Genomic DNA, 22,636 nt, shown 5'->3' on the forward strand with positions numbered 1-22,636 from the left:
ACATATCAGATTGGAGGCCTTAGACTGTGCCAGTCTAATGGTTGCTCTTTAGAAGATATTTTCATGTGTTTAACCTCCCTGAAATAGCAATAAAAGCTTGCTTTTCCACTTTCACGTGGTTTGCTTATATCCAACAAGAAGACGGAAAAAGATTAAGTTAGTAAAGAAAGGGAGTAAAGGGGCAGTTGTGTCATTTAGACCCATAGAGGTTAAAAACTATTTAAGTGTGCTAGTTTTATATCAGAATAAATGTTTATCACCTATTAGGAATGATTTGAGAAAGGAGCAGGAGTAAAGTTCTGTGCTTGACAAACAAAACCCTTGTTTCACATATAAAATTAGGGTCAGTGGTCTCACCATCACTGCTTTGTAATGAGATCTTGAGGTAGTAATAGAAATGTCCACAAACGTATCAGCTTTTGAGTGGTAGAAGCTAAAAAGAAAACAATGTTTGGAACTGTTTGGAAAGGAATAAAGAACAGAAGTGTTATGATTAAACCACTGTATGCATTCATATCAGCTGCCTTCTTGAATACTGTATATACCTTCTCATCCTGAGGAGAAGGATGATCAGTGTTATGGAGTGGCTTCTGTTTAATTATGTCTTCAATGAAGGGGCAATTGGGGAACAATGTGGGTATATAAGGTCATGGGGAATAGGAATAAATAAGAATTACTGTTCACTGTCTTGTGCAATATGTGAGATATGAAACAAGTTAAGAGGTGTCCCTATTTCCAGAAAGCAAGAGGAGCTGGTTCTTGACCAAAATAAACCTTTGCCATGGAATTTCTAGTAATTTGGTGTGCAGATACCATACTCCTGTAATATTCAACTCTACTGGGAAGTGGAAAAGTTATAAAGGAGAAATCCTTTCAGAGGTTTAGTTACTTCAACACTGCTAGTCACCCAGGAACTTTGTAGGAACAAGTTTTTGAAGACTAGAAGAGTATGCTGAGGGTGCATCACTAAACACTTATTCTTCATCCTTCACTAGATCTAAGCAGGACACCACTTTTGGAAGTGTTATACAGGGCAGTATGGATCTCTGGCCTGACTTAGTATGAAATTTTAGGTTCTTTAAATAACTACCAAGGGTATGTCTCAAAATTGTCTCTAGAATGCAAGAGATGACAAAATAAGCCAACAACCACCCAAAAAATGCTTATCCATCTACTGGCAGTTCTGAGTTTGTCATTTTGTACCCAAATGGCTTTCAACCAGATCTATTGATACTGTCTACATAAATCAAAAAACAAAACTTAAATCTTTCATGGTTGCTGACAAACTATTTACCTGTCTTGGGATCAATGGAGAAATATGGTTGCCCCTGAAGAATACTGTAAACCACTCTAGCACTGTTTCCATAAGTGGGATCATCAGCATCTGTTGCCTTTACTTGAAGCACATACGCTCCTGCAAAGAAACACAGGGAATCACATTTTTAGCATAGAGCAGTGATCAGGGAAATTTCAGGCATATTAGTCTTGTTGCTCATGGATCCTGTTGCAATTGCTGTTCCACTTCCACTAAAAACAAGGTGAGAATAAAACAGTTAATTCTTTATCTCCATGCTAGGAACCATCTAGGTAATAACTGAGACATAATGGGGAAGAAAAGTAAATAAGTGCACCATCAGAAGATACTTCTAAACAGTTTATGATGCAAGCATTATTTGCAAAATCTTTTTACAAAACATATACAGGATGGAGGCTTGGGGAAGCTCAATACTGAATTTTGAAGAAGGAGCGTATCCCACCACTTTGTGAAAAAGTAGACAACTGTGGAAGTAAAATGAAAGTTGCCTTTAAAACAAGCATTTGATCAAGCAGCTCCTGAATTTCCAGTGAAATTAAATGAACCAAACTCTAAACACCATAAAAAGCTACTGCAGTCTCCTAAGGGTGCAATTCATATTCCCACTGTAGAATGAAATTAGGTGTTTAGTTCAGCCAGTTGTCCTCAAAATCCGGACTTGAGTCTCTTTGCCTTTCCAGTACAGCTCAGTAGGAAACAGAAGTACTGTGGAAGGAGGACATTGACACTCTATTTTCAGCCATGGTTATAGACCAGACCTAGTGCAGTTTCCTTTGCATTTCAATTTAAAAGGGATCCACAGAGCAAAAGAAATGCACCTGAAGATAGAAAACTCACTGTAAATGGCAATAGTCTGCAGAAATGTCTTGTCCATCGTGGTTGCTAAGCAATTTACTTGCATTTACTCACTACCCCATAATTAAAATAGTGTTCAAATTATAGTCTTCAGCAAAACGAACAGTCACATAATTGGGCTTTCCCATAAGCTTTGAAGAATTGTTTCCTAAGATCTTCTGTGCCACTGAATGTTGGAATTTTCAGTGCTGATTTGGAGCAAATGAGGGTTGACTACATAGGAAATGGCACAGGGGTGAGGGTAATCCCCACCATTTTTGTTTTAAGAAACATCGTGCATTTGGAGGTCATTTGACATTTTTCGAGAACACTCATGGAATACCACAAACACTTCAAGACTGGTACTTTTCTTCAGTGAAAACTGGCAAGTTTCAAAGAATGTTCATGATCTGAAATTAACTTTGTTGGACTTGTCAAAGTTTATTTCTGGGAGAGCCGCACTGAGAGATGTTCCATGTGAAAGGTCCTATGACTTAGGCAGGAAAGTAACTGATAGCAAAGGTAACTATTTGGGGAATATTTTTTTCAGTGCCTGCCCCCCTAGTCTTATCATATGAGGACTGACATCAGTGCTAAAAGGTTTGGAATTAACATTGTAAAAATATTTGCTGCATGATGGCAGGTCATATAAGACGTCCCCTGTTACAGTTTATTGAACAACAGAGAATTAAAAGGTATTCCAAGAGATATTCTTTCTTTCTTCTGAAGAAAACACAAAAAATATAACTGATATTTGACTAACAATCACTTTTTAAAGTTAGTGGGCTGATCATGTTTTTAAGCTGAGGGCAAGTTTCATTAAAATTGACTTCTAAAAGAAAGGAAATATTAGCAAATAATAAGTGAATGAATGAATGAAATAAACCACTGAGATGAATTCAGTTATCTAAACCCCTGACGTTACTCTTGATTTGCTGAATGAAAGGTGAAGAATGATATGTGTTGGAGAAGACCAAAGTCCAGTCTAACAGTTGTAGAAGTAGTGCCTGTCTGAAAACTTGTGTTTTTACATAACACACAACCATAATTGAATATACATTAAATAGGTTAGGCAAGACCAGCCAGAGGAATACGTTTTCTTACTGGAATGACAGATAGAAGACATCTAATAACAATAGAGCATTTGATGGCCTTCATCTGTTCCTGTCCATAAGGAATATTTTTATAATAGGATCTCACACTTTCAGGCCTGTCTGCTGCTCCAGATTAAGATCGAGAAGGAAAAGACAGCTTTCAGATTTTCCCCACTTCCCTTAAAAAAAACTGTATATCACTGCATGTGCCACATCCAGACTGTTATTGTTGTGGAAGAAAAGGCAAGATCTGGATCAAGTGCATTGACAAAACATTCCACGTCCACTTACTGTGCAGCACAACAGTATACACAGTGTACACACAATTGTCTTCCTTCATTGCTACAGTATTTCACTGCCTTTCAAACCTAAAGAGTTCAGTATACTTTTCCCACTGAAAAGCTCCTTTTTAACACAGTTTTTTCCTTTTTTCCTCTTTACCAAATTGTTCCGTCTTCCACTGTGTTCTGATCTTAGGCTGGAAGTTTTTCTCTTCTCTTGAGCAAAGCACCAGATTCCCAGATGTTCAGGTTTGAACTGGAAATACGTGAGTGAGTGCCCTCTGAAAAGTATGCTGCTACTGCACTGGTTTAGGACAATAGCCTGCATTTTTGCCAAAGAAAGGTGGTGCTGTCACACATTCCCATTTTTCTCCTTGAGCCAGGACTTGTGTTTCTGATGCCACACTGTTTGCTACTTAAGGGACCCGATTTTACTTTGTCTTCTGAGTACTGATTGACAAAATTTTAATTTAGAATTCTACCATGTAGGCATCCACATTCACACCACGCCCCTGCTGTTTGCTTCTCGGTGTGTCCATGTACCAGTTATGCACAAGTAGGCATTTGAAACACCACAGGTGAATCCATATCTATGTCTGACTTCTCACACAAAAATGTGACGCTGCAATGTGAAGGAAGCAGACAGTGGCCATCAAACAGCCTGAAAATTCTGCTGATGATCCCTGCACACACTGATCATTAGTTGCCTAAAAATATAAGTTTAGATATTCCTAGGTATGTGCTCCAGGTAATTCAAACTTACTACTCAAAAAGAAGAAATGTTGATTTACAAGCTAAGTTTTATTAAGGCAGACATACAAAGTCATATTTTAGCCTGATAAATAGCAGGCAATGAATATGAAAAATAATCCATTTTGTGTTGACAGCATTTTCAACTGTATTAAGTCTTCTGTCAGATATTTTACAACTAACAAATAACAGGTAAAGCTTATATTTTTATGAGAGGCCAGACATGTTTGTTTGTTTGGTTTGGTTTGGTTTTTTTTTACTACGCCTCCAGTCATTTACTTACTTAAATGCATAATTATTGTTCTAACTAGGTTTTCTGAAATTGGTTTCTTATCCATTCAGTATTATCAAGCATTGCTCTTTGCATCTAACGAGGTTTCTATTTTATTGCAAAGCATGGAACCAACACATTTTTTAAAGTAGATTCTCAAAAGTAATTATTTTTTTCCAGGCAATAATGCACTACAATAAATCTTTAATGCACAAAGGTAGTGATGGAGGATCACATTAACTATAATTCATGACATTTTAATTAAAATATGCGGTTACTATATGAAGGAAAAAATGAACAAAAAAAGATACAATATTTCTTGTTGTTTGGAAACACCTTATACAACAGTCAACATTTAAAAATACTTATATTCTTAATTTTTGATGTGCAATTAACACGTATTTTATTTTAGGCATTATAAAATGCAGAAAAATGAATTATGGGTTTAAGCAGTTATGTTTTAGAAAGAAAAGAAAAATAATGTTAAAATGTTCACACAGCAGAAGAAATGTCATGGAATTTAAAGACTGTATTTTTTAAAAAAAAATAGAGATGATATTGAGGACTACTGTAGCTTGTTCTAATCACAGCAAGCATACTCACCTGAATTTTACTGTGGCTAAGACTAAAGGAGATTCAGAAATAACTGCAAACAAAATGGGTCCCAACCTATAAATTATTGGCCAAACTGACTGAAATAGCACTAAAAGAGATACTTTATATCAGAATAACTGAAGGGAACTCTGAGTTTATACCATAATTGAAATATAGAACTGTCACCATTTTTTTCCAACTGTCTGTCATTGGTAAAAATGATGCGCTGCCAAAATCAAAAGAATCTTTAAAAGAAGAGCAATATTGATNAAAAAAAAAAATGAATGAAAATAATTTTCATGTCTAGCAATTCACAGGAAATTTTCCTTTTTCTACCTACTCCTTTTCAAAAACCTCAGACAAAACCCTGAGAAATATTATTTTCTCCAAAATCATTGGTTCATATGGACAGAACAAATGTGATTTAGAGTTATCTTACCTCAAAAATAGAAAAATAAAGTAGATGTAAAAATCCATGGGAAGAAAGGGCTACAAATGTCGGTATGTCAACTTCAGCTACACAAAGAATATCCAAATTTAAATCAAGGGCTTACTATAATATAGAGGTCTTATGTGCATGTAATGATGTTCTGAGTGTTTGTAAATTCTTTTACCTTAAGATTTTACAGTAAAGATTATTAAACTACAGAACTGAATAAATTTGATTTTTTTGTGTGTTTTCAAATGTCATCAATATCAAATATGCAGAATAGTATGGTCTCCATTATACTGCTGAAAACTGCAAATATTTGTATGAAACCTGGGCCAGAAGATGTGGTTTGCAAAGTTATTGATCCATAATTCAACGGGAGATCATTCACTTACACGGAAGAGAAAATCCAGGTTTCATGAAAAACCTCCAGAATAATTATTAACAACAATACTCTTGCTGACATTAATTTGGATTTACATAGTATGACTGAGGTCAGAAGATGGACTAGAATACTGAATCTAAAAAACCTAGAGACATTTAGCCATAAGTAAGAATATTGACCTCATAAACATGTCAGAAAATTGGGCGGAAAGGACAGTTTAATGGTGGAAATGGACATTTTTGTAACAGAACAGAATTTGCAGAGGAAAGATATGAGAGGTTATCTGTTTTAAGACAAGTGCTTTGTGTTAAAAAAGCCCTCTCATTAAAATCAGAAGAGCAATTTTATAGCACTAAAAAGTACTCCCCACATATCAGATTGGAGGCCTTAGACTGTGCCAGTCTAATGGTTGCTCTTTAGAAGATATTTTCATGTGTTTAACCTCCCTGAAATAGCAATAAAAGCTTGCTTTTCCACTTTCACGTGGTTTGCTTATATCCAACAAGAAGACGGAAAAAGATTAAGTTAGTAAAGAAAGGGAGTAAAGGGGCAGTTGTGTCATTTAGACCCATAGAGGTTAAAAACTATTTAAGTGTGCTAGTTTTATATCAGAATAAATGTTTATCACCTATTAGGAATGATTTGAGAAAGGAGCAGGAGTAAAGTTCTGTGCTTGACAAACAAAACCCTTGTTTCACATATAAAATTAGGGTCAGTGGTCTCACCATCACTGCTTTGTAATGAGATCTTGAGGTAGTAATAGAAATGTCCACAAACGTATCAGCTTTTGAGTGGTAGAAGCTAAAAAGAAAACAATGTTTGGAACTGTTTGGAAAGGAATAAAGAACAGAAGTGTTATGATTAAACCACTGTATGCATTCATATCAGCTGCCTTCTTGAATACTGTATATACCTTCTCATCCTGAGGAGAAGGATGATCAGTGTTATGGAGTGGCTTCTGTTTAATTATGTCTTCAATGAAGGGGCAATTGGGGAACAATGGGGGTATATAAGGTCATGGGGAATAGGAATAAATAAGAATTACTGTTCACTGTCTTGTGCAATATGTGAGATATGAAACAAGTTAAGAGGTGTCCCTATTTCCAGAAAGCAAGAGGAGCTGGTTCTTGACCAAAATAAACCTTTGCCATGGAATTTCTAGTAATTTGGTGTGCAGATACCATGCTCCTGTAATATTCAACTCTACTGGGAAGTGGAAAAGTTATAAAGGAGAAATCCTTTCAGAGGTTTAGTTACTTCAACACTGCTAGTCACCCAGGAACTTTGTAGGAACAAGTTTTTGAAGACTAGAAGAGTATGCTGAGGGTGCATCACTAAACACTTATTCTTCATCCTTCACTAGATCTAAGCAGGACACCACTTTTGGAAGTGTTATACAGGGCAGTATGGATCTCTGGCCTGACTTAGTATGAAATTTTAGGTTCTTTAAATAACTACCAAGGGTATGTCTCAAAATTGTCTCTAGAATGCAAGAGATGACAAAATAAGCCAACAACCACCCAAAAAATGCTTATTCATCTACTGGCAGTTCTGAGTTTGTCATTTTGTACCCAAATGGCTTTCAACCAGATCTATTGATACTGTCTACATAAATCAAAAAACAAAACTTAAATCTTTCATGGTTGCTGACAAACTATTTACCTGTCTTGGGATCAATGGAGAAATATGGTTGCCCCTGAAGAATACTGTAAACCACTCTAGCACTGTTTCCATAAGTGGGATCATCAGCATCTGTTGCCTTTACTTGAAGCACATACGCTCCTGCAAAGAAACACAGGGAATCACATTTTTAGCATAGAGCAGTGATCAGGGAAATTTCAGGCATATTAGTCTTGTTGCTCATGGATCCTGTTGCAATTGCTGTTCCACTTCCACTAAAAACAAGGTGAGAATAAAACAGTTAATTCTTTATCTCCATGCTAGGAACCATCTAGGTAATAACTGAGACATAATGGGGAAGAAAAGTAAATAAGTGCACCATCAAAAGATACTTCTAAACAGTTTATGATGCAAGCATTATTTGCAAAATCTTTTTACAAAACATATACAGGATGGAGGCTTGGGGAAGCTCAATACTGAATTTTGAAGAAGGAGCGTATCCCACCACTTTGTGAAAAAGTAGACAACTGTGGAAGTAAAATGAAAGTTGCCTTTAAAACAAGCATTTGATCAAGCAGCTCCTGAATTTCCAGTGAAATTAAATGAACCAAACTCTAAACACCATAAAAAGCTACTGCAGTCTCCTAAGGGTGCAATTCATATTCCCACTGTAGAATGAAATTAGGTGTTTAGTTCAGCCAGTTGTCCTCAAAATCCGGACTTGAGTCTCTTTGCCTTTCCAGTACAGCTCAGTAGGAAACAGAAGTACTGTGGAAGGAGGACATTGACACTCTATTTTCAGCCATGGTTATAGACCAGACCTAGTGCAGTTTCCTTTGCATTTCAATTTAAAAGGGATCCACAGAGCAAAAGAAATGCACCTGAAGATAGAAAACTCACTGTAAATGGCAATAGTCTGCAGAAATGTCTTGTCCATCGTGGTTGCTAAGCAATTTACTTGCATTTACTCACTACCCCATAATTAAAATAGTGTTCAAATTATAGTCTTCAGCAAAACGAACAGTCACATAATTGGGCTTTCCCATAAGCTTTGAAGAATTGTTTCCTAAGATCTTCTGTGCCACTGAATGTTGGAATTTTCAGTGCTGATTTGGAGCAAATGAGGGTTGACTACATAGGAAATGGCACAGGGGTGAGGGTAATCCCCACCATTTTTGTTTTAAGAAACATCGTGCATTTGGAGGTCATTTGACATTTTTCGAGAACACTCATGGAATACCACAAACACTTCAAGACTGGTACTTTTCTTCAGTGAAAACTGGCAAGTTTCAAAGAATGTTCATGATCTGAAATTAACTTTGTTGGACTTGTCAAAGTTTATTTCTGGGAGAGCCGCACTGAGAGATGTTCCATGTGAAAGGTCCTATGACTTAGGCAGGAAAGTAACTGATAGCAAAGGTAACTATTTGGGGAATATTTTTTTCAGTGCCTGCCCCCCTAGTCTTATCATATGAGGACTGACATCAGTGCTAAAAGGTTTGGAATTAACATTGTAAAAATATTTGCTGCATGATGGCAGGTCATATAAGACGTCCCCTGTTACAGTTTATTGAACAACAGAGAATTAAAAGGTATTCCAAGAGATATTCTTTCTTTCTTCTGAAGAAAACACAAAAAATATAACTGATATTTGACTAACAATCACTTTTTAAAGTTAGTGGGCTGATCATGTTTTTAAGCTGAGGGCAAGTTTCATTAAAATTGACTTCTAAAAGAAAGGAAATATTAGCAAATAATAAGTGAATGAATGAATGAAATAAACCACTGAGATGAATTCAGTTATCTAAACCCCTGACGTTACTCTTGATTTGCTGAATGAAAGGTGAAGAATGATATGTGTTGGAGAAGACCAAAGTCCAGTCTAACAGTTGTAGAAGTAGTGCCTGTCTGAAAACTTGTGTTTTTACATAACACACAACCATAATTGAATATACATTAAATAGGTTAGGCAAGACCAGCCAGAGGAATACGTTTTCTTACTGGAATGACAGATAGAAGACATCTAATAACAATAGAGCATTTGATGGCCTTCATCTGTTCCTGTCCATAAGGAATATTTTTATAATAGGATCTCACACTTTCAGGCCTGTCTGCTGCTCCAGATTAAGATCGAGAAGGAAAAGACAGCTTTCAGATTTTCCCCACTTCCCTTAAAAAAAACTGTATATCACTGCATGTGCCACATCCAGACTGTTATTGTTGTGGAAGAAAAGGCAAGATCTGGATCAAGTGCATTGACAAAACATTCCACGTCCACTTACTGTGCAGCACAACAGTATACACAGTGTACACACAATTGTCTTCCTTCATTGCTACAGTATTTCACTGCCTTTCAAACCTAAAGAGTTCAGTATACTTTTCCCACTGAAAAGCTCCTTTTTAACACAGTTTTTTCCTTTTTTCCTCTTTACCAAATTGTTCCGTCTTCCACTGTGTTCTGATCTTAGGCTGGAAGTTTTTCTCTTCTCTTGAGCAAAGCACCAGATTCCCAGATGTTCAGGTTTGAACTGGAAATACGTGAGTGAGTGCCCTCTGAAAAGTATGCTGCTACTGCACTGGTTTAGGACAATAGCCTGCATTTTTGCCAAAGAAAGGTGGTGCTGTCACACATTCCCATTTTTCTCCTTGAGCCAGGACTTGTGTTTCTGATGCCACACTGTTTGCTACTTAAGGGACCCGATTTTACTTTGTCTTCTGAGTACTGATTGACAAAATTTTAATTTAGAATTCTACCATGTAGGCATCCACATTCACACCACGCCCCTGCTGTTTGCTTCTCGGTGTGTCCATGTACCAGTTATGCACAAGTAGGCATTTGAAACACCACAGGTGAATCCATATCTATGTCTGACTTCTCACACAAAAATGTGACGCTGCAATGTGAAGGAAGCAGACAGTGGCCATCAAACAGCCTGAAAATTCTGCTGATGATCCCTGCACACACTGATCATTAGTTGCCTAAAAATATAAGTTTAGATATTCCTAGGTATGTGCTCCAGGTAATTCAAACTTACTACTCAAAAAGAAGAAATGTTGATTTACAAGCTAAGTTTTATTAAGGCAGACATACAAAGTCATATTTTAGCCTGATAAATAGCAGGCAATGAATATGAAAAATAATCCATTTTGTGTTGACAGCATTTTCAACTGTATTAAGTCTTCTGTCAGATATTTTACAACTAACAAATAACAGGTAAAGCTTATATTTTTATGAGAGGCCAGACATGTTTGTTTGTTTGGTTTGGTTTGGTTTTTTTTTACTACGCCTCCAGTCATTTACTTACTTAAATGCATAATTATTGTTCTAACTAGGTTTTCTGAAATTGGTTTCTTATCCATTCAGTATTATCAAGCATTGCTCTTTGCATCTAACGAGGTTTCTATTTTATTGCAAAGCATGGAACCAACACATTTTTTAAAGTAGATTCTCAAAAGTAATTATTTTTTTCCAGGCAATAATGCACTACAATAAATCTTTAATGCACAAAGGTAGTGATGGAGGATCACATTAACTATAATTCATGACATTTTAATTAAAATATGCGGTTACTATATGAAGGAAAAAATGAACAAAAAAAGATACAATATTTCTTGTTGTTTGGAAACACCTTATACAACAGTCAACATTTAAAAATACTTATATTCTTAATTTTTGATGTGCAATTAACACGTATTTTATTTTAGGCATTATAAAATGCAGAAAAATGAATTATGGGTTTAAGCAGTTATGTTTTAGAAAGAAAAGAAAAATAATGTTAAAATGTTCACACAGCAGAAGAAATGTCATGGAATTTAAAGACTGTATTTTTTAAAAAAAAATAGAGATGATATTGAGGACTACTGTAGCTTGTTCTAATCACAGCAAGCATACTCACCTGAATTTTACTGTGGCTAAGACTAAAGGAGATTCAGAAATAACTGCAAACAAAATGGGTCCCAACCTATAAATTATTGGCCAAACTGACTGAAATAGCACTAAAAGAGATACTTTATATCAGAATAACTGAAGGGAACTCTGAGTTTATACCATATTTGAGATCTAGAACTGTCACCATTTTTTTCCAACTGTCTGTCATTGGTAAAAATGATGCGCTGCCAAAATCAAAAGAATCTTTAAAAGAAGAGCAATATTGATGAAATCTCTTTGCATTCAAGAAGCATTATAGAGAAATGTCAAAATTTTCCAATTTTCTAATACTCCCAGTTTGAGATTTTCATATTGCTTGTGAATGACAACTCAAAATTTGTTAAAAAAAATTGCTCCAATGTTCAGACCCTCCGAAATTTCAAAACAGAGTATTTAAATTAACAATTTTCTTACCCTAAATATTTTTCTTATAAAATACTAAAACAGTATTTTTGTACTGTTTTGACCTGGAAATTTTGCCATCACCAAAGGGTAAGTGGGATATCTTGCTGCATGTGGAGCTATTGTTGTCTTTCAATGTAATCAAGCAGGAAATCTGAGTTTCTTATCTTTAGTTTGTTGACCTGAATAGGGTGACCAAGCCTACACAAAACTCAGCCAGGTCTAGATAAAACGGCTATTACATTGTAAGGGAAAATGAGATGATTCAAGGCTATGAGAATAATACAACAGACTTATTTAGACTTGATTCCTGAAAAAAAACAATAGTCAGTAAAATTGCAAGGACAATCTTAAAATGAGATGGAATATGTCACATCTTTCTCACTAAGATCGGCTTTCGCCAGGCCTGCAAATCCCATTAAGTTTGTTACAAATACCAAAATTCTGTTACGTTGTAGCAAAGCATTTTTTTTCCACAGAAAGTCAGGGTGAGCTGCTTTGAGGCTTCGAGGAGGCAAGAGAAGGCTGGATGGAAACATTAAATTTTGAAGGTAATTGAAAAAGGAAGGGATTCTGAAATGAGAGCAGGACTTCAGCATGTTGCAAGTGTTCCACAAGCTCTGGTTGGATCCTCTCTCCACTCCACGGAGACCAGAAGTTCAATCAGAGTATGTGACTCAGGCCCTTGTCCAGCCAAATTTTTAATATCTTCTGTAAAAGAAATCCCACAACTTCTTTGGATGCTCCTGTCTTTGGGATCCTGTGAAGCAGATTCCTGAACAAGTTCAAGTCTTCCCTTTTGAAATCCAAGGCTGTAATTTTGCCATTTGTTTTGTTCATCTTTTTCCTGTCTTTTGTTAGTAGGAAATGAGTATGTGACCTTGTATGTGAATTTTCATAGAATTACTTTTTGTAACAGACTACAAAAGTAGTTGCAGCTACTTCATGGTGAGTAAAGACATGATTTTCTTGCAGAGTTAGAAGAACTGTCATCATCTTGCTGTACAACCTCTCCCCTCCCACATGTATGATTTAGTGGGTTTTGTCACTCTGCTATTACCTAGTATTATTACTCTGCTATTGCTCTGTTAGTACTTAGTACTTTTGAAAGAAATCAGATGATTGTGGAAATATTTTTATATGGCCAGGAGGAAGGAAGAACACAGCTGCAGGCACAGAAACTCACTACTTTGCACAATATTATTCCTAAACAGTCCCAAAAATATCACCTTAGCAACCCAAACAGCATCCATCTTCTTTCCAGAATTCAAGTAAAAACCTAATCAACACATACCATACTTGTGGTTCCTTTTCTTTCTTTTTTTTTTTTTTTTTTTTTTTTTTTTAGGTTAAAAAAAAGAGGAAGAGTGAATTTATGACTCACTGCAGCACTACATTGCAATTCAGATCAGGAGATCCTCTGTCTCAATAAATATTTCCCTGACCTGCCACTAGCAGTTTTAGCAAAGCTACAGTACCAGAAGGACATACACATCCGTAAAGAGAGTTGCTGACATTGCCCTTTTGGGGCTTATCTTTTATAGAAAAAATTACTGATGATAAGTTTTGAAGATATACTCCTGAAGCTGACTCCCACAAAAGTAATGTGAGAAAGGCATATTTTACTTAGAAAAGTCAGTTTCCAGTTTATGTATTCATGGCTGTGCAGCCTTGATAATAACACGAGCTTGCTGGCTCCATCAATATCTTGAATACTAGACACAATCAGGCAAGAACGTTTTTCTCCTGTTTTGCATTCCAGACATCACCCTGAACACATATATATATTTCTCTCAGCTGTCAGAAGCAGCCATGTCCACAGAAGCAATACTGCCATTCCCCGTTGTAATTGATGAAGAATGGCAGTCTTTTGCTAATAGTTTTGCTGTGCTGGTAGCTAAAAGCAGCTGTTATAAGTCTCAGCATTTAGTGCATAATCAAGCATATTTCTAGTATCTCTGGAATAACATTTGATTTACATTGGCAATAATCCAGGGAGTATGAAAGCTGGCTTTCTTTTTTCTCCTGGTCATCCCTGTCTCCCATCTCCCTCATGGATGATGAGGGTAAAGAGGGCAAACCTACTGCTGTGGGGGTTTTAGCTAATTATTTAGCCTAGAAATCAGCAAGACAATTATTTTTTTTTTATCCTCATCTGTTGGGGTCAGCCAGAGTTAAGCCATTAAGGGGCATACAATCCAGCTAAGCTAATAATGAATCTGTTATTCATTTAATATTTATTTAATTTTTTATTAATTTAAGCTATTCATTTATTTATAAAGACATTCAGCTGCTTACACAGTCTCAAGGCTGTGATAATGTTTGCAGAGGTTACACTTCTGAAGAAAATGAGGAGCTTGAAATAGCAGCTAATAGTCTATACCCAATATGCACATAAAGGAGTGGCCTGGTAAAGTAACTGCTGGAAATAATGCATAAGGGGAACAGCACAGGAACCAATTAGTAAACACTAAGCTTAATATCTATCCATTTGAGAAATACACCTCTTGAGAGTGATTTTTTCTTTCCATTTTCAAGTCTGTGGATTGTTTTCCTCTTACTAATATGATAGAAGTTCCTCTCACATATATGAAATGTAACAAATAGAAAAAATTAGCTTTGACTTCTGCTTTTATTATCTTGACAACCTGACAAGTTTTAAGGCCATGACTCAACAGGGACTTCACTTTGCCAGTATGACTTCATGACTAGGATACTAGCTGTGCTGGATAAAACCTCTGCTGTAGATGTTTCTATGCTAATAAAAGCATGCTTTTGCTGCCTTAGTTTATATTTTGCAGGGAGGTGGTCTAAATGTACTAGAAGACATAGATCCTTCTAGTGCCAGATGAAGTATTAGGAAAAGAAGAATTTTTAAGCAATCCAGGAAATGACATTCACTTTTCTCATGGAAGAGCTTCTGGAGATTCTTAAGGACTTAAAATTGTGACACTCCTCCTGATAAGCCCCACTTCTCCTCCCTCCTCCTCCCAAAAATAAAAGAAAGCATGTCAAAAATGATAGACATCACATAAAGAACTCCGGAGAAACCATGTCACAGTGTACTTCCATTATCATGCTGTTTGAAGATTTCATGAGCTGGAGTTTCATACATCAATTCTTCAAATGTCAGATAATTTATTCAGAATGTAGTAATAAGAAAACTTGAGCTTTACACAGGATACAAAGAAAAAAATAGTGTGAAATAAATGTCATTCATACTGAATGTCAGGTAAAGGGACCTAGTTTTGAATCCCGATAGATGTTCTGATGTTATATGGAAGCTGGCATGTTTCACTATTTTTTATTGGACCTTAATAGAAATAATTTAATTCTATGTTCACTCGGGTATCTTTAGCTGAGCAAATTTATTTCTACACCAGAATTTGGTGAAAAAAATCTTTGTAGTTTTGAATGAAAGAAAGAATTTTATCAGGACTTTTTTTTCCAATTATATATCATGAACTTAGGATCAAATTTTGATAACCAAATTTCATACTTATCCGGTAAGATTTCAAGGAAAGAGATTTGGAGAGATTGATGACTGAGCACTTTTAAAGTTTGCTTTGCTTGCATCGCATCTCTTCCTACCTACTTAAAGTGTGGCTAAATCTCTCAAGGAGGATGCAGAGCAGCTTTCATGAACATTTTTTCTCCTGTGCTTTTTTTTCATATTTACCTCTTTTCTCCTACTCAACATCTACAAATATCCTGCGGGCAAACTTAAAATAGGAAGAGGCATGATAATGTGCAAAAAGAACCTCAGAACACATCCGTGACTTCTACAGAGTCTAGTATGCAATGAAATTCTCTATGAAAGATGCTGACTTTAATTATTCAATCAGAATATTGCTTTGAAAACTTTCCTGCTACTTGAACATCAAAGCACTGAAGAATCCATAGAATTTTACTCTATACATTTGGATTAAAATTTAAAATGTAATCTGATTCATTCAGTGACTTAATTCATAATGTCAATACTATTCTATACAGCTGTCTACATCAACATCCAACTACACTAACCTCCTGCAATGATAGGAGACAGTAACTCCACATACCCATAGTAGGGGTATGACTATAGGGACTTCAGAATTTGGAATAATATGGATGTCCTTAGACTTGACAAAAGGTTCCCCTTCTGCAAACTCATCTGCAAAAGTAAGAAACATGGCAAAAGAGGTATTTTTACTTAAAGTAACACCAGGCACAGCCCTCATCACATAGGGTATTTCAGAAAAAGATGGAAGAAATCCAGCATCTGAAAACACTCAGGATAACATGCCCCTATGTAAGTCCTAGTCTGATTCCTACTAGTGACTGATTTAAACCCTGAAACATATCTTTTCCAAATATCTCTTACCTTTCACCACAATTACTGGGCAAATTATTCCTAAAATAAAGGAATTAATTTTTCTTTCTACAGGAGCAGTGCGAGAAGTAACGAACTGAAGTGAGACAGAGATTTTCGATGGATGAATAATGACAGCTTTCACAGGGCTGTCTGTGGTGACTCCTCTTCAGCTGGGCTTTCTGTTCCCTCTCAGAAACCCCATCCATGTTGTAGGAATGACCCACCGACTTATAAAGGTAATATTTCACAGCAATTTAGTGGACTTTGTTCCCACTCTCTCTCTCAAGCTTCTGCTGCAAGGATGATTCAGCTCCATGTGCAAACAGCTGGCAACAGAAAACCATGCAGGCATTCAGCTTAAAAGTGGACAGACTTCAAACAAAGCCCTCATGTTAATGGTAAGCACATAATTAATTTTACTTTATTATTTTACTAGAGGGCTTGTAGTGTCACTATCTTTAGAACTTCTTGAGAACAGATTATACATCCATTATGAATGATACATATGAGGTGATCCTCATGGAAATTTATTAAGTGAATCTGAGATCCCTTCTGACCCTAGTTTTGTGATCCCGTGCACTGTATAAACAGACTTCCCTCCTGTTGGAGAAATACTACATCCTTGCTCTTATGGCTATGATAGAAGTCCCTCCATATTATCACTTTAATTTGGTTCAGGAATGCACTACTGAAGAAGAGTTTTCAATTGCCCCCACTACACTCTTTCAGTGTGCAAACTAGATTATTTTGGGTTAAAGATAAGCTGGAGGGTAGGTGTGCATTTGATGCAACACAGCTGTTAATAGATTGCCAAGTTCTCAGCATTCACCATTTCATCACTCAGATCTTTTTCTATTGCATCATGCTACTGCCTAGTATGACAGAGGTAGCACTCGGTACAGCAGCAGGAGTAGTACTTGTCCCTCCCTTTTCAGAGCCTTTAGATACCATAACAGTACATAAGTATCATTATTATTTTACATAACGAACAGTTCCAACTTAATTAGCAAAAATCTACAAAATTTCAACCGAAATGGAAAATGTTTTGGTAATACAACTATACATATTTAGCTAACTTCATAGCACTGAAAAGAGAATATTTTAGTGATTAGGAGAGAGAAGAAATTCAAACCACAAGGTCGTATTACACATATGGAAGTTTTAAATATACACTTAAAATTAGTTGTGAGCATGAGTCTCCAGTCTCAAATATCTTATATTAATGTAACAACTTCTTTCTTTTCATGTGTTTGCATTAGTTTTTGATTTTTTTCTCAAATCGTATTATAACCCAGTCTGGTTTTTTATTCATCTGAACAATAAATCCAATTTTGTGTTTACCTCAAATTTGGGTTAGTATAATGATTACAGTCTTAGTAAACAAAACCTCAAGCTTCCTTCTCAGCAGGCAAATTTCTGGAGTGTGTGCTGCCGGACTAGGGACTTACAACCAGTTTTCTTTGGAAAACTCCAGTGAGTCAAAGAAATCTTCAGCATTTCACTGGAGGAATGCACTTCCTAAGCATAACTGTAGGGATGTTCTTTGCCAAAATGTCACAGAAACACTCTTTTCTGCCTTACTAAGCATGTCTCTGTTTCAAGATACTGCATGCAGAGTTTTTCTCAGCATAAGGAAAGATTGAACCAGAAGATAGTAACAGGCATATCTTGTCCTGTTCTTACTTCAATACCAGACTGTTGGGCAACAAAGTATTTCTTAGGTTGTCCATGGTAAAGTGGAAACAGGAACCTTCATGCTTGCAGAGGTAGATGCTGTTCTAAGACTAATGTGCAGTGATTTTTGGTGCTTTGTAGTGTGGTGATAATAGAGACGTCTTCTGTTATATCACTGGTCATGACATAATAATATACATAATTTGGAAACACAGCATTAGACAGAACAGTAGACCATCCCAAAGTATAAAGAAATATATAATGTTTTTCAAATTCCTTAAAGTCATACCTTTGAAAGAATTGTGGACTACAGTCAAATGACAATCTCAAGAGCTGAGAGAATTACAAAATATTGCTTATTTTGGACAATATTTTGTGATATTTTAGAAGGTATCTTGTAACTTTTAGCTGTGCAAATACCCAATTATCTTTGTGTTTATTTTCTTTGTTAAAAAATGAAAGATAGTGTGGCTTTTTAAACAAAGAAAAGAAAAAAACTCAAGCAAAAATGTGATTTTAAGTTAATTTAAAGCATACCAATACATGCAAAACATTTCGGTTTTGAGCATGGTAAATGGGCAAGAGCAGGAAGGCTTTCATTTCATTAGGAGTAGAAGACAGTCAGGTATGCTATGGGAGTTCTCAATTCAAATGCCTTTTTTTACATGAGGAAGTTCAAATTTGTACTGCTCACCTTTCTGGATAATTTCATACATGTGACTGCTTATATACTTTTCATTTAGATTATATGCCTGTTTTCTAAGACAGTTTCCTGACTCTCATGTAATGTTACTCTTTCTTTCATTTTTCTTTTTACTTCTTAGTTTCTTCTACATAAATTGTACTATTGTGTTAAAACCTTTCCTAGAACATTTTTAGGTATGTATAATCAGCTAACTGGCAAAGAGTTTCAAGATATCTTGAATTCAGCTTTTAAGTAAATGAACTCTTCAGGAACACAAAAAAAGTCTTCAGGAATACTCCTGCCCTTTGTGACTCAGTTTTAATCTCTTAAGAGAGATTCAAGGCAGTGTTGTGATTCCAGCATAAACTATTACTGTTGCAAGTAAGAAATGTGATGGGGAACATGGTGAGGAAGGAGGTTTGAAGTATGGGACAAAATACCCTCCTCTTCTGTTTAGAGAAGACTATTACTCTAAGATTACTCTATTTTAAAATAAGTATTGTTTTCATCAGTGTGTCCTAATTGTGGGTGCTGAAGTTTTATTGCTTAATTTCAGGCACTCTAGATTTCAGTCTCAACACTCTAAAAGTTAATGTATCTGCCCATCCTAAAATACATGCAGTGTTCAATTAAATTTTCATTCATCTGTTATCTACAAATAAATGCCTAAATCCTCATGGGATAGTCTGTGTTATTGATTGCATGGGTTGTGTCTGTAAAACTTCTAACTGGAATGATGCCAGAGCTGATTAAGAGCTAACCAGCAGTCCTGGAGTTACTCTTGGTGATATTAAAGGCTGTATTCACGTACATGCCACTCTTCACTGTGTGTCAGAGGTAAGCCCAGACCTCCACTCTCAACAAAAGTTCTTCTTTTTACAATGACTGGCAAAAGAAACTGCTCATAGTTAGTCAAAAAGTGTATCTTCTGGCAAAGTGTAATTACACTCCTTATCTTTTACCCAATTAAGAATATTTCAGCTCATGTTATTCTGCATTTCCCATTGTAAAGCCCTGTTTGGGAAGGGTGAGATCCAGTTCATTCTAAAATTAACAGCAAGGCTCTCATTGCCTTGGATAGCAAAGGACCATATGTTTAGACACCCCTGTTATTTTGAAATTTAAAATCTGTCTATCACTCTAGAAAAAACCAGATATTTCCCATCAGGTTGAAAGTTATCCAGAGAAAATGGATAAAAATTAAAATTTTCAAACTTGATTTTGTGAACTATCAATTGGTTTTGAGCAGCCTTTCTGGTGGAAATATTGACTCGAAGCATTGCTTGAATGATTCTGCAAACATTCCTTTTTCAAATCACTAACTATGCAGACTATGCATTCTGTATCCAAAATATGTGATTGAACATATTAAAATTAAAAAGATATATTAAAATACAAAACCTTCACAATACCGTCACCTATCACAGCTACATCTTATTTTTAATGCACACAAGAAATAAAAAATATTTTGGTGCTTTTTGCAAAGTGATATGCCTTTGAGAAGTAACATTTAACATCTTTTTAAGAAGGTCTGTTTGAATTCTAAAGAATTTCAGAAGATTTTATGTGTGTTTTCTTATTACAGGAACCATTCATCTAACTTACTAGATCAGCTTGAAGATTTTCAGCACTTACAAAAACATGGAAGTCAAAGTTTTTTTACCTAATTCAGTTGAAACTTACTCAGAAATTTGTGAAAAGTTTTTAATAATGTACCTCAACCTGTAAGTGTGTCACAGATGTTAGAGGAGACAAAAAACTCGCAACCTTTAATAAGTTACTATTTATTTTCCAAATCTAGCCATTTCTGACATAATTTTCTTTTCCAAGAGCCACAATCATATTTGTCAACTTAACTGATCCCTGAAATGAGATCTAAATTATTCAACAGGGATAAAATTAGTAACAAGCCCCAGGCTTAACACAGCAGTAGTTTTTACCATTCACTTTTGGTTTATTAACTACTAGAGACCTATGGCAAATGAGATCTAGGATGACACCACAGTCCAGTTTTACAGTCTTATTCCTGCAGCAGAGTAACTTTGTTCTTTTTTGTGGGTTTATGTTTGTTTGTTTGTTTGTTTCATTTTGGTTTTGTTGTTGTTGTTGTTGTGGAACCCTTCAGATGAAGTGGCACATGTGCATCTGCAAAGGCACATTCTGGTGCTCAAACTTCTAGCATCTGAAAGTAACAAGTTCTCATTTTTCCTCTCAAATTTATTAAGGCTTCTGGTCATAGGACAAGTTACTGTCTACTAGCAAAACAATAAAAGTGCCAAGACTTCCAGCAAACTGCTAGAACTATTGTCTCCTTTTTAAAGAACAGCGATACTTTACTTAGACTGACTGCAGATCTTCTCCCTGGCTGCTGAGAAGACTCATACCTTTTGCAATTTCCAGAAGCTTAATTCTTCAACTGCCATATTCCTATTCCCACTCCCATAGCCTCCAGCTAACGAGCCACATCGAGGAAATTCATCCAGTCTAAGTTGCATTTTCCCACGGTTACTTACTAAATTTCCTTATCCTTCTTCTTTCTCCTGACACGTGTCCTACTGTGCCTTTTCTGCAACGATCTCCCTTTTCTACCTGCCTCTTTCTCCTCTGGGAATTCCACTCTCAAACCTTGCCCAAGCCTGACTTGACAAAATGTCCCTGAAGCAGCTCCTGCTTTCTCTAGATTCTCCCTACAGAAAAAAAAAAATTAAAAAAGCTCTGTCTCCTTCTCAGAAAGCAACTGACATCAGTCATTTTTCTGGATGCAGCTCAATCGTTTTTCATCCTTCGACACTAACCAGCCTACTTCTCTTGTTTTCATTTCTTTTTCGTTTTATTCTATAAAATAAAATTATATTCAAAATAACTATTTTTGACACATTTCAATATTTTTAATCAATTATGGGATGAATAAAAGTGAGGTTGTATTTTCTGGAAATGTGTTGCTTAAGAAATTATTCACACTGCAGCCCAACAAGTTTTTTCCTGGCCCCATTGCACCTACTGCCAACAACAGGCTTCACTAGCAAAAATATGTCCCAACTAACTAAACAATATGGGCATTTTAATGAAAAATCTAAGCATGTCAGGCCACTTCTAATTGTCTGGTTTTTAATTTATTCATTTTCCTTTCTCTATAGACCTCTGTGCTTTTTTATCATCAAAGTTAAAAAAAATAGAAAATAATAGTAAGTCATGTATGGGAAGCAGTTGAGGAGAAATATATAGGAAGACAGTGGAGAAAACAGGCTCATTCATTTCTTTGTTATTGCGGCTACATATATACAGAATAGAGTCTGATTTTCTTAAAATTCAGTAAGCATATGAAGGCTGCATTAAACGAGGGAATGTGCTCTTTGACCATTTTGTAAAAATGTCTGATTAATTTTCCTTTGTCACTTTCAATATGTTTCTATTACATGCTTGGGACTACTGAGATTCCCAACAGTGACTGAATTTTGCAGTTGAAAATTACTGTCCTTAAGTAATTCTAAGAATTTCTCGCTAAAAACTCATAAGAACACATTAGATGCTGGTTGTAGCCACACAAAGAAAGACCCTGCTTGGCTATACTTGTTATTTTACATTGCCTTGAATATTATTTATTTACTTAGGATAATCACAGACTTTTGGAAAAGTCTTCACAATATTTTTCTCTACACTATACATGCAGATTACATAGACAATTTTCATAAAGTAAACAATGCAGTAGCAATGGTCCCATGGACCACCATGCAGCAGCAAGGGATCATACAGACTGTGTGCTCTTTAGGCAGAAATGAGCTCCAGGAGTGTATCCACTTCAACTTGATAAGTTACAAGTAATGCAATGCAGCTGGGCAAATATGATGGGCAGAAGCTGCCAAAATATGCTGTCATCAAAGATTCAAATGGATACGATCACTGGTGTTATTTGCAGGGGAGCTAGTGACTGGATAACTGAGACTTCCATGCCACTGGTAACCTATAGAATGCATTTACCAATGATGATCATCATATTTGAAAAACAAAAGTTACTAGTACAG

At 35.8% G+C, this 22,636-nt stretch overlaps 1 protein-coding gene across 1 annotated transcript in view; it reads right to left on the minus strand.

Annotated features, from left to right (window-relative positions):
* The window catches only part of CDH12 (cadherin 12), a 529,677-nt gene that overhangs the window by 69,930 nt on the left and 437,111 nt on the right, over nucleotides 1-22,636 (minus strand). Inside the window, exon 6 of the mRNA XM_017809416.1 lies at nucleotides 7,617-7,736. Within this exon, the coding sequence (XP_017664905.1) occupies nucleotides 7,617-7,736 (120 nt within the window). The remainder of the gene's footprint in view (nucleotides 1-7,616; nucleotides 7,737-22,636) is intronic.

Source organism: Lepidothrix coronata, unplaced genomic scaffold (genome assembly GCF_001604755.1).
Source record: "Lepidothrix coronata isolate B3197 unplaced genomic scaffold, Lepidothrix_coronata-1.0 Scaffold26, whole genome shotgun sequence".
Taxonomy (NCBI): domain Eukaryota; kingdom Metazoa; phylum Chordata; class Aves; order Passeriformes; family Pipridae; genus Lepidothrix; species Lepidothrix coronata.